This window comes from Thunnus maccoyii, chromosome 19 (assembly GCF_910596095.1).
Source record: "Thunnus maccoyii chromosome 19, fThuMac1.1, whole genome shotgun sequence".
Classification (NCBI taxonomy): Eukaryota; Metazoa; Chordata; class Actinopteri; order Scombriformes; family Scombridae; genus Thunnus; species Thunnus maccoyii.
Window position 1 is genome coordinate 19,886,748 of NC_056551.1, and position 15,045 is coordinate 19,901,792.

At 38.5% G+C, this 15,045-nt stretch overlaps 1 protein-coding gene and 1 long non-coding RNA gene across 9 annotated transcripts in view; one reads left to right on the top strand and one right to left on the bottom strand.

Moving 5' to 3' along the window:
* Nucleotides 1–625: 625 nt before the first annotated feature.
* kcnt1a (potassium sodium-activated channel subfamily T member 1a) overlaps nucleotides 626–15,045 on the bottom strand; it is a 36,525-nt gene continuing 22,105 nt past the window's right edge. For 2 of the 8 annotated variants that reach the window (XM_042394675.1, XM_042394680.1), the window contains 17 exons: nucleotides 14,251–14,359; nucleotides 14,065–14,121; nucleotides 13,052–13,201; nucleotides 11,935–12,164; nucleotides 11,629–11,845; nucleotides 10,522–10,627; nucleotides 10,210–10,382; nucleotides 8,522–8,593; nucleotides 8,128–8,262; nucleotides 7,804–7,954; nucleotides 7,537–7,638; nucleotides 7,195–7,278; nucleotides 6,978–7,106; nucleotides 6,467–6,761; nucleotides 6,248–6,310; nucleotides 5,105–5,189; nucleotides 626–3,923 (listed from right to left, as the gene is read on the bottom strand). In XM_042394675.1, coding sequence (XP_042250609.1) covers nucleotides 3,806–3,923; nucleotides 5,105–5,189; nucleotides 6,248–6,310; nucleotides 6,467–6,761; nucleotides 6,978–7,106; nucleotides 7,195–7,278; nucleotides 7,537–7,638; nucleotides 7,804–7,954; nucleotides 8,128–8,262; nucleotides 8,522–8,593; nucleotides 10,210–10,382; nucleotides 10,522–10,627; nucleotides 11,629–11,845; nucleotides 11,935–12,164; nucleotides 13,052–13,201; nucleotides 14,065–14,121; nucleotides 14,251–14,359 — 2,276 coding nt within the window. In that variant the 3' untranslated portion in view covers nucleotides 626–3,805. The remainder of the gene's footprint in view (nucleotides 3,924–5,104; nucleotides 5,190–6,247; nucleotides 6,311–6,466; nucleotides 6,762–6,977; nucleotides 7,107–7,194; nucleotides 7,279–7,536; nucleotides 7,639–7,803; nucleotides 7,955–8,127; nucleotides 8,263–8,521; nucleotides 8,594–10,209; nucleotides 10,383–10,521; nucleotides 10,628–11,628; nucleotides 11,846–11,934; nucleotides 12,165–13,051; nucleotides 13,202–14,064; nucleotides 14,122–14,250; nucleotides 14,360–15,045) is intronic. The other 6 variants (XM_042394681.1, XM_042394679.1, XM_042394678.1 and 3 more) reach the window with 4 other exon arrangements.
* On the top strand, nucleotides 3,938–7,286 carry LOC121885323. Its single transcript, XR_006092528.1, has 3 exons — nucleotides 3,938–4,072; nucleotides 6,672–6,853; nucleotides 7,197–7,286. It is a non-coding gene; the product is annotated as an uncharacterized LOC121885323 (long non-coding RNA).

The following is a 15,045-nucleotide window of genomic DNA, read 5'->3' on the forward strand; positions in this document are numbered from 1 at the left end:
CATCAATGTTTTCACCCTTCTTTCTTTCATCAACTCTTTCACCTTGAAATTTTTTGTCTTCTTTACACAACATAGTTTAGTGTACAGCTATTGATGCACCTCAGCATCACACCTATACAGTATATGTAACTATCTACATTAAACTCAGGTGTGTGTTCTTTCCTTGGACATAATTTGTCACTTTGTGACTTGCATGCTGTGTGCCAGATTAAACTGACTGGTCATGACCGCAGCCTGTATGGATTTAAAAAGGCCCACACGTGTGTATGTTAAGCTCTACACATCTCAACACAGAGAGGAGCAAAAATGAAGCCATGAAAGAATTGTCTGTAGACCTCTGAGTTCAAATTGTGCAGCATTATCCATGCTGGCACCTCTGTGAATCTGTATGTCACTCATGCTTTGAGTCAAATGATAAGAAAAAATAACAATTAACATTCACCATCATAGTGTAGCATGTTAGCTAATTAGCACTGAAAACAAATACAGCTGAGGCTGTTGTGAATGTTTAAGGGTAAAACTTCAGCCTGATGATGGCACTGTATGAAAAGTTACTCAGGGTTCACTTAAATTATTACAGTCCATCCTGTGGGAACCATGAATGTCTTTATACAAATTTCAAAAGGATCCATAATTGTTGAGATATTTCAGACTAGACCAACAGACTAACACATTAATAGAGCCATGTGGCTAATTATCTTCCAAGAATTATAATGCGCTCCATCATTATGAAATTGGTTGTCAAAACCACCGACTCTTCTCCTGAGGCTTGCTGTCCAGCCATATTCTTTAACCTGCACTAACAAGAGTTGTCAAAAAGAACCCAACAACCTTTCAAATAATTTCAGAATAACTCTGCAAAGAAGGTAAAAACCTGCAGCCAGGAAGAGAAACACTCTGCAGCACTTTATCAATCAATCCTTTATAGTGTCTAGACTGAAAGCCACTTTTGACTAAAACACACATTACAGCCAGACTGGAGATATCAAACGACACTTAAAGAAACTGAAATTTTCTATAGCCTAATGAGACAAAAATTGAACTGTCTGGCCTGATTGCCTGGTGCTGCATGTGGCAAAAAAGCCGCTGCTCCTTACTTGGATTAAATTGTCTCTACAGTGAAGTGACAGCATTATGCTATGAGAAGTTTTCGGTGGCAGGGACACATAGTCAGGATTACAGGAATACTGACACCGAGCCAAATGTAGAAATGTCTTTTAAAAGCTCTAGACTGTACATGACCTTAGACTGGTTGTACAGTTTCTCTTGTAACACAGCTGTAACCACTGTGAACAGTGACTCTACAAAGTCCTGAAAAATCGTCTGAATATATAAAGCAAGTGAGGTTTCTGTATCTGAATCTTAATAAACTTGCAGATTTCTGAATGATTCGTGATGGGCAAAAAAATCACACATTTTACATTAACCCTTGTGTTTTGTTGACATTGCTATGTGTAAAAATAATAATTGCCAACCAAAATCAACCAATTTTTCTCCTTGAAATATTTTTTTCTGACCTTTTAAATCCCATCATATAGAAAAAAGTGGTAACTTATCCCTTTGCCACAAACTGGACCTATCAAAATGACCATAAAGCTTTATTATAATTCAAAATAAGGAAATATTTCATGTTTTATATGTTATATGGGCTAGGCATAAACAAACACATAATCCTTTTGGTTGGCAAAAACTCATTCACAGACAAAGAAATGTACATTGCTATCCTTCATAGTGATGCTATTTATGCTTGAGGGTTAAATAGACCCCAGAGAGGTTTAACAGGGACCTCTTATGAACAAACTGTTACAAAACTCCAAAAAAGTTCTGTCAACACCAATCACAGATACAGAGCAGATGCAAATCCACTGTATTTAACCACGTTTTACGGCTGAGACCTCAAACAGAAGTAGTTGTCTGTAGCGAACTACTGAAACATGTCAACATTTAAAAATCATAGCAATTCTCACATAAGAAAGAAGTCATGAAGTATCAAGGTGGTAAAACAATGTTAAGGATGGTTTTTCAGTTGTTAAAGAAGACCTAGAGTCTCCAGAACCCCAAAAAGGACTGTAATGTTAAATATATAACAAATAAATGGAAAACATAGAATGGATCTGAATATTTTTCACAACATATTTTACAGTAATTGTTTGCTTGATTGACAAGACGTATGAACAGAAATTTCTTAAATGTGTAAAGATGAATACTATATAGCCTTGACATTCAACTGGCATATTTCTGACTATTTGCTTCATGCAAAGGGTTCAGTTACAGTATTTTCATCAATGTGTTTAAGGTTTAATGCCAAGTGAAACTCAGAAACAATACAAAACAGACCTTTAGTCTAAAAAAATGTGATGTTTCAGTCAGTCAACCTCATTAGGAAAGGAGTCACGTTACGTTGTTTGAAAATGACAATCCTTTACCTCGTCTGCTCTGTTTAGTAACACATAAATGAACTCTCACATAATTAAATGTAGAGAAGACAATGTCAGTAGTGAGAGTTGAATTGGGATAGCTCATCTTAAAATCGTACCAATTATCCACATCCATCCATCCTTCCAAGAAACGCTAGCAACGCTAAGACTAAATTATTATCCAACTCATAACAGTTTCAGCAGGTTTTTTTTTTATCATATTGCACTTTAATGTGCAAAATAAAATGATACTCAAGTACACTTATTTTCAACATTTAAATATGTACGAAGTCAAAGAGAGATTTCTTGTGTACAAGATGTAGCATTTTCAAAATACATACCTCGCCCGTATAGCCACGAATGTGAAATTAATGAGCAAATTCTTTCACTGAACAGCGTTGAAAGACAAATTAGGTTCTCTGATGACTAATATAGTAAACATCAAATAAATCCTTTATGGCACAATATTGATTATATGGCACGGCCTGTTTAAAGGGTTGAACTAAGTCCTTGAAGTGCAAAACCTCATCTAACCTAAAGAAATGTACTGCAGCGAACATATAAGTAACCATCATTGTTTGTACATTACGTACTAATTAGGACTCTACAGCACTGAATAACTACCTCTATTGTTCAGCTACAAAAATTAAGCTTTAAATGAAAGCTTTAATGGACATATTTCATTTAAGTCACATAGTGTTGAAGGTTATGTTTGTTTTTATGCAACGGGTGGTAAATAGGTTGGTGTGTACTGTTTAGGAAATTTTAGAATACTGTACTGTATGTGCATCTGGTTTCTGGTAATCTCTTCATAAAGTGCACAACCTACCCAAGTCAAGAAATGACTGATAATGCCCGATTTAATCCTGGTCAGAGTCACCAACCCCTGCATCTCAAAACATCTGATCTTGATGTTCAAATTTTCCTGAGGGAGCTACAACCCAAAAACCTGAATTTCAGGAGGCCTCATGACAATAAAAAGCATAAAGGTGGTCCTGTGATCTTAATTCTTTTGTTTGGTGAATCAGATTAAGCCAAACCAAGGGTAACACTGCAGGGACAACAGACCTGACTGAAATCCCTTCAGTTAGCGGCAATCATCTGTTAACAAGCTGGTCCCCAACTGCTCATCTGAAAGCGCTTTCATAGAAATGAATACACCATTCTTATATATGATGTCTGTGGCAAGAGAATGAAAATGTCACAGATGATGTCAAATGTCATCTGCCAAATAGTAGGCACTCATATAATACAGTAGTAGACTGCAGTGCTGGAACATTACAGCACAAACTGCCCTCTTTCAGACTGGATCTGCATGGACGCAACAAGGCCTCCAGGAAAGCCAAAGTGGGCTGATTAGGAGGAAGTGAACCAAGTTCAGCGCGGTATCAGAGCTGGGTGTCCTCTCTGGTGTCTGTGCAAGACTCCTGTCTCTCTTTCAGACTGCTGCTGTGGACAGGAGGCTCCTCAGGAACGTGAGCCAGAGGGTCCGAACGAATCAAGTACCTGAGAGAGAGAGAGAGAGATAGAGAGAGAGAGAGAGAGAGAGAGCAGAAGGGCAGATGAAGAACTGAGACAAACACGTGCATCAATTCAACACAAAGTCACAGCCATGACGGGCACTCCACATTAAAGAAGAGGAGCTAAATAAACAGGTAAACTGCGGGATGCACTCACCACCCTCTATCATGAGCAGGAAACATCCATGGATGGATACTAAATAACTGCCTTCCTTCCTCAGCTGTTGTATTACAATTGATGTTGTTTCATTGTAAACGTATAATTTTCCCATAACAATATGCTACAAAATTGTTGCCGTCCATTCTTTTATAAGTGTTTTCACAGCTGTAAGCATAACATTAGCATATAATCATGTTTATGGCTAATGTGTTAGCAAACAATAGCCTATTTTACATATCCAGCAGACACATATTAGTATTCACATGGAGTCATGTTTATGACCACTTGACGAAAAAGTCCAATATCGACTCTTTTTAGCTCTGTTTTGCTTTCTACCAACTTCTTAGGTAAATATCTAAATCTTAAGCAGTTAGTTGGTAACTTTGTCTGTCTGCTGTTTAGTGCTGACCAGATAGCGTACGGTTGCTTTATCAGAGCCTTTTTGCTCACACTACTTACCTAGTGCTAGAAACGAGGACGATGAGAGCGGTGAGACTGAACCAAAACAGTAAAGTTGTGGGCTGTAAAACCAAAATAATGAGCTAAAATGCCCTTTACATTTAAGGGGAACTGCAGAGAAGGGTGATCAGTGTAAGAAAAGTGTTCTCGGAATCTAAATTTCTATTATATTTCCTCCACATTAGCCTCCGTTAGAGGTAGTGGAGTTTGGTTGGTAGTGGAGGCAGATCAGATAGGACCAGAATGGTATTAAGCCAAATTGTCACTAAACAGATTTTTCCATTAAACTGTTTTGCTTTCATTATCTCTTGGACTAGTTTCTGGCAACACAGCAATGTAACACATGCAAACAAATCAGCAAAGAAGGTGTCTCCAAGAAAGCTGAAAAATACACAAAACACATCTGAAAAACCTTTGTGCAGGCAAAAAAGTAATTTTTTTGTGTTTTTTCTTTCATGGGTTTGCACGTCTGTTCATAATGAAACGGGTATGAACTGACTCAAACGTCATCAACAATACATGGAGCAACATGAGGGAATAATGCTTACACAATGTCATTGAGCTCCAGCCTGGTGTCGGGAGAAGGGTTAATCAGGACGTAGGACAGAGTGTTTTGGTGATCATTCTGCTCATCTGAAACACAAACATAATCCCAATCAGTGACCTGGGAAAAGTCTGCATCTCATGATCAAATTTCTTAAAATGTTTTATTGTAAAAAAGGATATAACATCATAAAATAAAAGTGACATTGATGGTTTGTTTTACACACAGAATATACAACATAAAAAATATTAAGGAATCGTTAACTCTCTCATACACACACATTCACACACTACAAATGATGGAAAAAAACAATATGGCTTCTCTAAGATGATTAATGTTCAGATTTTAGATAATAAGTAAGCGGCTGCCAGATCTTAAGTTTATCCTTTAGCAAAAAACCTTATTATTTCAAGGTGCAGTGTATTGATCAACTGATTAAGCCACTGATTGACTGTGGGGACTTTCTTCTTCTTCTAGTGAATTATAATTTAAGTTGCAATACACGACATTCAGGCACTAGATGTCGCACTATAGCACCAACATCTCAGACCAAAACAAACTAGGCAGTCCTGATCAAATAAGGATCAAGATTCTGTTACTGCATTGCCTGTTTCTCACCTCAAATGTTTTCAGAAACATATTTTAGTGTACTGTTTAGCTGTAATTTGACAAAGTTTGTGACATGGCCACCATCTTGGAAATGGACGTGGAGAACACGGAGGGACTCACATGCACTAACATGCACGCTCACATGCACTAACATGTCGTGCGGCCGGACCAGCTACCCAAACAAAGAACAGAGAAGCTTGGATAACACACACAGAGGGAGTGTGACTTCATTCTCTGCTCAGGATGCTATTACTACACTATATCTTTACATAACAAACAGGCCTTGTTGTTTACTGACATCCAGTGAGGCTGAATGTCATTTATTGCACCTTTAAGTTTTTTTTGTCTGTAATTAAGTTAATTAAGAAAATGAGATATTATTATGTCTTCCTAAATTTGATTGTTCCATGTGTTTATCAGGCATTGTAAAGAGGAATCTAAAGATCCCAGTTTACTAGGATAAAACACCAGGATTTGATTGAAGAGGAAGATCAGAGTTATGAACTAATTTCTACCTGATCTTTACTTAAATGCTTACCTTGTAGGTATCCCAGATTGACTCTGTTCATGACGTCACTGGCTGTCAGATTAGTTAGGTCTTCTAAAAACAACAGTTAGACAAGAAACAGACAAACTTTTAAGCAGAGGCAGACATAAAAGTTTGAGAAATGAAGACACTGAGCATCTATAAAAACAGTTCTCAGCCCTAGTGCTCAGCTGAATATGTTCCAGAAGTTAGAGATGAGTCCATCCTCACCATATCCTGAAGTGGGGAGGCCCAGGTGCCTCATGCGGTTGCGGACCAGCTCAGACAGCTCCTCCCTTTCAGAGCGTCGGTAGAGGTTGAGGCGCTGCTGAGCAATGCGTTGGGTGTGGTCCTTGCTCGAGTCCCGGTTCACCCCCTGCCACCTAACACTTTTCTTACTCAGACGCCGTGCCCACTGCATGCTCTTCTTCCTCAGCAGGGGGTGATCTGACGGGTCGTTGCTCTGAGATTCGTCACCCCTGTCCTTCGTGTCCTCACACTCATCAACGCTGACTGACACCTGAGACTGAGGTGGGGAGACAGGAGGTTACCTTTAAGACCAGGATGCTCATCATTATAAAAGTTCAAAAATAGCAAAAACAATCATTCTCATATGAGGTATTTTTATATGCTACAATTGATTATTTATGTGTCAATATTCTGCTATAAGCCACAAACTCATTTGTAATAAAAGTGGTCTCACATTGAAGATGGATATTTAACATCTTGTGTGAGATCTCACCTCAGAAGTAGAGAAAATGTGTGACTCTGTCCGATATATCCCAATAGGAATTTCTGCACTAGAGGAGCAGAGCTTCTGGAAAAGTCTGCCATAAGTACTAATCCATAGATCTTCCTCAGTTACTTTCATCTGGAACAAGAGAAAAACATTCAATTTGGTAAACTGTTACAGATCATTTCCTTCTTTTTACAGATGATTTTCTTTCTATCTAACTCACAGCACAGAGGTATCCTGATCCTGGTGTGGTGTCCAGTCCCAGCAGCAGCCTTGCAATAAGGATCATGTAGTCCTTCACAAAAGACTGATAAGAAATCACAGAAAGAATATCTTTTCATTTGTTTATTACAGCTAAAAACACATTGTACATAAAGAAACTTGAGTGAAAGTCCTATCCACAACTGAACACAAGAGGGCACTTTTGCTTTGTGAAGGTAATGCTCCTCTGTTTCTTCAGATGATGCTGTTTCTCAGCTGCCGTAAGACACATTAATTCCTGTCACCTGATATTGAAAAGAGTCATTTGAGGCTTCAGTGCTTTTAGCTGTAGTTTTGTACCAACCTGGTAAAGCAGGGTGTCCAGCATGCTGATACTGAACACTCTGCCAGCAGCGAAAGGTAGGCGAAACATGAAGGCCAAGTTGGAGCCTTTATCGCGCTCCTTCTGTGGGGGAACATCAGGACATGCACAAAGCACAGTAAAGGTGAATTACATATAAAGGTCTTTCATTTTTCTGACAGTCTAGAAAGTCAGATGGAAATGGCAGAAAAATATCTGGCTACATTAAAAAAAAATCTACTCTTAATAATTAATGTTCATACTTCATACCATCAATACCACACTTGACATATCTCTTGTATGTCTTACTTTCTCCAGCTTGGAGAGAGCCAATGAATAGCAATCCTTAGCTCTGAACTGCATGAACCTCATGTTAGATGGATGAGTAAGCTCTGTGATGATGCTGAGACTGGGAAACAACCTGGAATGAGAGAGAAGGGCATTACATTAAAGGATATGATAAAAAAATGAATTAAAGAATGAGGAAATAGATGAGTCAGAGTCAGAGGATGAGACTAAACATCACAGTTGATTGATTTCCAAAAATTAAAGACCATGTCAGGAGTAATATATGAGAAAAATGTAATTAATTACCTGAACATTGTCTGTACGTTGACAATAGTTTTGGCATCAGCCATGTAATCCTCCTCAGCACTCATTGTACTCTCTTTATCCACAACAACCAAATTATCTGCGTATATGATGCCACACTGCAGCAGGCTGTCTAGACTGAAACACACACAAACATTGAGCAGATCGAAAGCAGATATCAATTTGCCTGAAATATACTGCACATCCAATTCAATCTCAGAGACGAAGAACTCCTATTAAATATATGTTAAGTAGAAAATAAATGTAATGCACCAGCACCAGGTGGGACACACCTTCCCATCCACTTGAATGGGAACGTGTGTCCAAGCTTTTGACTGGTACTGTGTAATAAAATTATAATGGAAAGCAGAAAGTTATACGACCATATAAATCTTACTTGTCTATGGTTCCAGCCATGTAGTAAACCATCGGAAAACAGCAGATAGCCTCCAGAAAGTGATTATCTGGCCTACAGGAAACATAAATAATAGAGAAACATTTGTTTTCTATTGCACTGGGAAACACACAATATATTAGTAAGATAAAAAAGAAAATTATTTTTAAATGCACAAAGATTGACTCGGATATTCACATAAAAACAAATTGTTCAGGGTAAACTTTAGGCTTGTAGCATTTGTTTTTTTCCCTCTACTAAACATTTTCTATGAAATTTTCTACCTCTTCTTGATGTTGAAAAATGCTATACAATAAACTTTGCCTTATGGTTTGTATATGTGCTTTGCTAGGACAAGGAAATGGAAAATAACTAACTATTAAAAAAGCATACATCTTATAAATTAAGTATAATTTGACAATTGAAATCTCTGTCAGGTTTGGAAAATGATTTGTTGCTAAATTCATACATAGCAACAGTCCCAAAACTTTAGGGCTGCAACTAACAATTATTTTCACTATTGATTAATCTGTCAGTTATTTTCTTGATTAATCACTTAGTCATTTGGTCCAAAAAATGTCAGAAAATGGTGAAAAATGTTGATCACTGTTTCCCAAAGCCTTGTTTTGAATGCCAAATATCTTGTTTTGTCCAGAACCCAAAGATGTTTTATTTACTATCATCGAGGACTGAAGAAACCAAAGAATATTCACACTTAAGAAGCTTGAAACTGAGAATTTTAGCATTTCTTTTTAAAAAAATTACTCAAAACAAGTAATCAATTATCAGAATAGTTGCCGATGAATTTTCTGTCAATTGACTAATCAATTAATCGACTAATTGTTGCAGCTCTACAAAACTTTCAGGCTTAGTATACACTAAACACAGTGAAAACTACTATATAGCTGCTTTAGGGACGTGAGTGGTTACTGTGTGATGATGTGCAACAGTAAGTATCAGGGCCTCAGGAGCCTCTGTGGTAGTTTAACTCCCTGGTTAGTGTGTTTTCAGGCTGAGAGATGAAGCCGTCTGGTGCTGAACGCACTCAGAGAGATTTAGTTGCTTTATTACCGCCTGTCCTCAACCAATAACCCCCCGCTGACAGAACTTTACTTTATGCATCTGCCCAGTCCTTCCGACTAGAGACCCAAGGCTGTCGTAAGTGCTTGAATTTCGTATCCAAGCGTGTGGGTGTTTATATTTGTGTGTGTGTGACAGCAATAGGAAGGAAAGGAGGGAGAGAAAGAGAGAGAGCTGCACGGAGAGAGAGAGTTTATTGTTATGTGCGTGTTGCTATGAGAGTCCTGAGAGCATGCATGTGGAGGCTGAAAAGGGACACATCAGGGCTGTTGATGAAAGCCTGTTCGGTGTTCCCCAAAGAAATCATTCTCTCCATCTTTTTCTCCCCTTGTAGCAATATATATCACTCCAGTTCAAGGCAAAGCAAGTTGCTATGGTTACTGTCTGGAGCTACGGAGCGCTTATTTTCTTTGTCGCTCAAAACACACCGTCACTATGAGCGGCAGCGGTAACCTAACATCAGGACTGACAATGAAATCCCACCTCCACAGCCTTGTCCTGAGTGCTCGGCTGACGTGAGCTTTTAGCATACATAATGTATCCCAGCGTGAAATGGTGAGTGATAGAGAAAGATAGAAATGATGTGTGTGTGTGTGTTAAGGTGAACTCACGGGTTATCCAGTAGCAAGACAATCGGGTTGAGTTCTTTCCTGGGTCTGTAATAAGCTCTGAGGGGCACGATAAAGTTATAGAGACCGTTCCCTGCAGTCTCAGCGGAAACAATGATGAGCTTGTTTTTAAAACCGTAAGCCTTCGCATCCTCAAAGCTGTTGTGCCTGCAACCCTGCACAGGGGAAACAAAAACAGGTATTTTAGGTTTGCTATTATGAAGTGAAGGACAGTGAGAGGAGGGGAGGAATGGCAGGAATGATGGAGGCTGTAAGTAATTGAGTGACTAAGTTGAAGGATCAGCGACTGCCCACCTGGTCCAGTCGTAGGCAGCAGAACGGGGCTTTCTCAGCCAACAGATGGCACAAGGTGGGCGAGCTCCCAATGTACGGAGAGTTAGGGGGATAACCTTTCACATACCTGGCAACAAATCCAAAAAGTGCAAATGACACATTTTTTTTTAAACATACTGTGTTCATCTTGGAAGAAAATGATCACGTTCTGTTGTTGTAATTTTCATCTTCTAACAGAAATGATCCCACAGTGTATTCAAGTTAAGCTGCACGCTGGATAAAGCAATCACAGAAATATCACAGGTACTGTTAATATTTTTCATATTAACATTTTACACATGTAAAAGTAGCAATACCACAATGCAAAATTAAAAGTGCTCATAATGCAGAAAAAAGGCCCACTGTGAAGGTTATATGATTATAAATTGAATTGTTGGATTATATTAATGATGCACATTAATAAGTAGCATGTTACTGTTGAGAGATAATTTTGACCACTTTACTGTTTATATATATATATATATATATATAAACAGTAAAGTGGTATATATATATATATGTGTGTGTGTGTATATATATATAAAATATAGCACACAATATAATCAGGAATTATGTATGCAAAATACAGTATGCTCTGTATGTAGTGGATTAGAAAGTACAATATTTCCCTCTGATCTGTAAGGGAATAAAAGTATATATCATATATATAATAAAGTAACAGAAGGACAAAAACCTCTAAATTGTACTTATTGAGTGAATATACTTTTTTAGTGATACATACAAACAAGCTATCTATAATTTCAGGGTCATTAACATGAGGAGACTAATAAGAGACTATTGCTCAAAGTAATCATAAACTACTTTTGTAGTTTAACTTAAATAAGTAGTTTTGAGCACAAGCAATCCAACTTCTACCTTCTGAGTAATATTTAAGTTAGGTAACATCTGTAGTACTTTAGTACTGCTGCATATAACATTTTTTTTAAATTATGGCCTGTGTTGTTTGCCCTGCCGTGTTGTGGTTAGGTTTAAAAGGTATAGGTAAGAAGTCTCTATTGAGGATCCTTAAATAAACACCACCGCAACATATTATACATAAACACACACACACAGAAAGAGACTTCTTACTCAGTAGACGAGTGGCCTTTCTCATCTATGAAGACGGAGTCATCCTCTGATTGGTCACTAAGGAGGTCACATGGCAGGATTGAGGAGGAGTCCGCAATCTCCTGAACTGGAGCGATGCTCGGCCGGCGGCTCCCTGTCCCATTTACTGTAGGTGGGACCAGTTTATCACTTGAGACGTCAGGTGGACTCGTATTCTGAAGATCCATGGCAACAGTGCCTGAAAAATACATTGAAGTGAGCTTTAAAACACAGACAAAGTCTCCTAAATTTATATCCTCATCTTCATCACACTCTACTTCCTCTTACCCATGCTAGCAATGATGCTGTGCACAGGAAGCTGTGAGGGTCCATCATAGATTCCCCCCACAGGACGCCCCTTCCTCTCCTCCTGGTTGAAGATGAAGGCTGAGTTCTCCTCCTTGGTGATGTTGATGTAGTAGCAGGTGTCTGTGGCAGCCATGATGTGGTGTGGACCAGGGTTCAGCAGAATGCTCTTGTTGTCCTCCCTCTTTATACCGATCAAACACACGCCATACCTGGACATCACATACATGTAGTTAGCATATACTTGAAGCAAATATCTGCCGACAGAATCTTGTCATTACATTATTTAAAGCTGTAAAAATCCAGGACTTCATAGCTGAGAATTGATACTTGGGGTTTAAAGAAATAGTTCAACATTTTTGGATATATACTTATTGACTTTCTTGCTGAGAGTTAGATGAGAAGACCTCTTTGATATCTGTCCGATCAATATGAAGCTGGAGCCAGCAGCCAGTTAGCTCAGCTTAGCACAAATATATGAGACAGGGGGGAACAGCTAGCCTGGCTCTGTCCTAAGGTAAAAAATCTGGCCAAGAAATAATTCAACACATAACCCCCTGTAAAACCACATGTTGTTGTTTTTATGGATTAATCAAAGAAGATATAATGTCTTAATTAGTGAGTTTAGAGGTGCCAATTTTGTAACTTTCATACAGAGCCAAGCTAGCTGTTTCCCCATTTTAAGTCTTTATGCTGAGCTATGCTAACCGGCCGCTGGCTGTAGCTTCATAATGAATGGACAGATATGAGTGGCATTGATTTTCTCATCTAACTCATGGCAAATAAGCAAATAAGCGAATTTCCCAAAATGTTAAACAATTTCTTTAAACAGCTACACAAGTGTCTGGGCCTGCAATACGTATTCAAAGGCTGTATCAGTGAGCTGAAAAAATTCTTTTTTTCTTTTTGGATTTATTTATCTTTACGAAATTCATATTAAACTAGACAAAAAAAAATAAAAGTGCTTTGTTCCAGTATTTGACTGTACAGGACTATACAAGATGATACCAGATCAAACAGACAAAATATGTAAATGTTTTGCTATATTTTCAACTTTTCAGCATCTGAAAGAGATGCTTTAGCTTACATGTCAACTCACTTCTTGTGAGCATGAAAGGAAGCATATGTGAAGCTTTTGCCATTATACTCTCCAAAGAACTTGCTGTCACACAGTCGGATGTGGTAGACCTCGTTGCCGGAGCAACATCCATACATCCTCTGCCACTGCTCCGGAGACTGTTGTCCTTCTCTGCATGAATCCAGTGACAAAAAAAAACAATCAAACACACAGCTGATCTATAAACAATATACCTTGAAAGTCAGAAATTTACCACATATCTGTTTGTAATTGATCATTATTGTCATTTGCAACAGGAGAACACTACATCTTCTCTCTCCACATCCCTCCAGACCCTCGAGGTCACTCTGGGTCTCCTGGGTTCTCTGGGGAAAGCAGACACTTCATCCATATGTCAGTCGACTCGACTATAATATGCCCTTTGTAATGACTTCCGGTAATTACTGTAATTGCTCGAGCGCTTTTGAGTTTAGTGGGCAACAGGAGACTCTCAGAATAACCTCAAGGTAGAAGTTTACGTACTTTCCTCTGAATACTTATTAATATTAACATAAGATGACAAATTCTATTTCACACTCTGTGGCTTCTCGGTTTAAAAGGCAAAATAAAGTGTTCATCATTATCTCCTGGTCTCACTGAACATCCTTACTGAGTTGCGTGTCTCTAAAATCATCTCATACACTCAAAGACGCCCACACATGCAATCATACACACACACACACACACGAACGCACTTCCTAATACATAGTCAGACGACTATAATACACATTCATATACACTTTTATAGCTAATGTGGCCATGTGCAATCTCACAGACTGAACACATTTGTTTAACCAAAAACACACAAGATTTGTCGGGAACACGGCATTGATTCCCCTCTAATGTGGTTTCCCTAAGCCACTGACATCAGCTTTTAAAAGTGATCTGTTTGCATGCTGTGAAAAATAATTTTCCACCGCAGAGCTTAACAGAGGACATATCCTCAAAAAATCCATTTAGGTGCCTCCTGTTCTCTTTCTGTTTAATGGACTCACTTTACTTCCTGCCGTGCTCCACAATGAACTTTTGTCTTTGGGGGCTTATTCACCTCTCTGTGCCAGTTCCATGGAAGCTACATAAATCAGCAGCCATGAACATGTGAAGAAATGTGAACTTTGTGATCACATCATAAAGAAATCAAAGAGCCTGAGGGGGCCTTGGGTTTACGTAAGATGACTGACCGTCCACGGGAGGTGTGCACAAGGAGTGTGACCAAGGTGGAGGTGGCAGGACACACGCAGTTGAGAGCCAACATGGCATACTTGAACTCTTCCTCACACACAACGTGATCTGAAAAGGAGCAAATGAGCTGATCAGATGAACTGAAGTGATCCTATAATGTGTTACTCAGAAAATGTGGACAACTAATTTTACAGGATTACTTCAACATTTTGGAAAATACATTTATTCTCTTTCTCAAATCTGATCATTAAATATATGAAGCTAGAGCTGGGAGTAGATTAGCTTAGCTTAGCTTAGCATAAAGACTGAAAACGGTGGGAAACAGCTACAACTACACTTTCCAGCACCTCTGACGCTCTAATTGTATCTCTTTTGTTTAAAGTTTAAAAATGACAAGTTGTGTTTTTATGGGGAGTAAAGTGCAGTGATTTACTGAAATCTTGTTTCCTAGCAACCTCACAGCCACGGCTAAATATTCAAGAAGTCACTGTGCCCAGAGAGAAATAATTACAACACCTAGCTTAATTTCCCATAAGCCAGAGCTTGTTGTTGAAACATTTCTGTTTTTGTACAGATTACACAAACAAGACACAAGTAACAAATGAATAACATTTTGAGGTGTTGGTAGGCCATTATTTAACTTTGGACAGAGCCAGGCTAGCTGTTTCCCCTGCCTTTAAATATAAGCTAAGCTAATCACATCCAGCCTCTAGCCTCTTATTTAAACTTGAAATAACTGATTTTTTGGCCACTTGGGGCAGCGGAAACAATCTGTAAACACAACATTTTCTTAT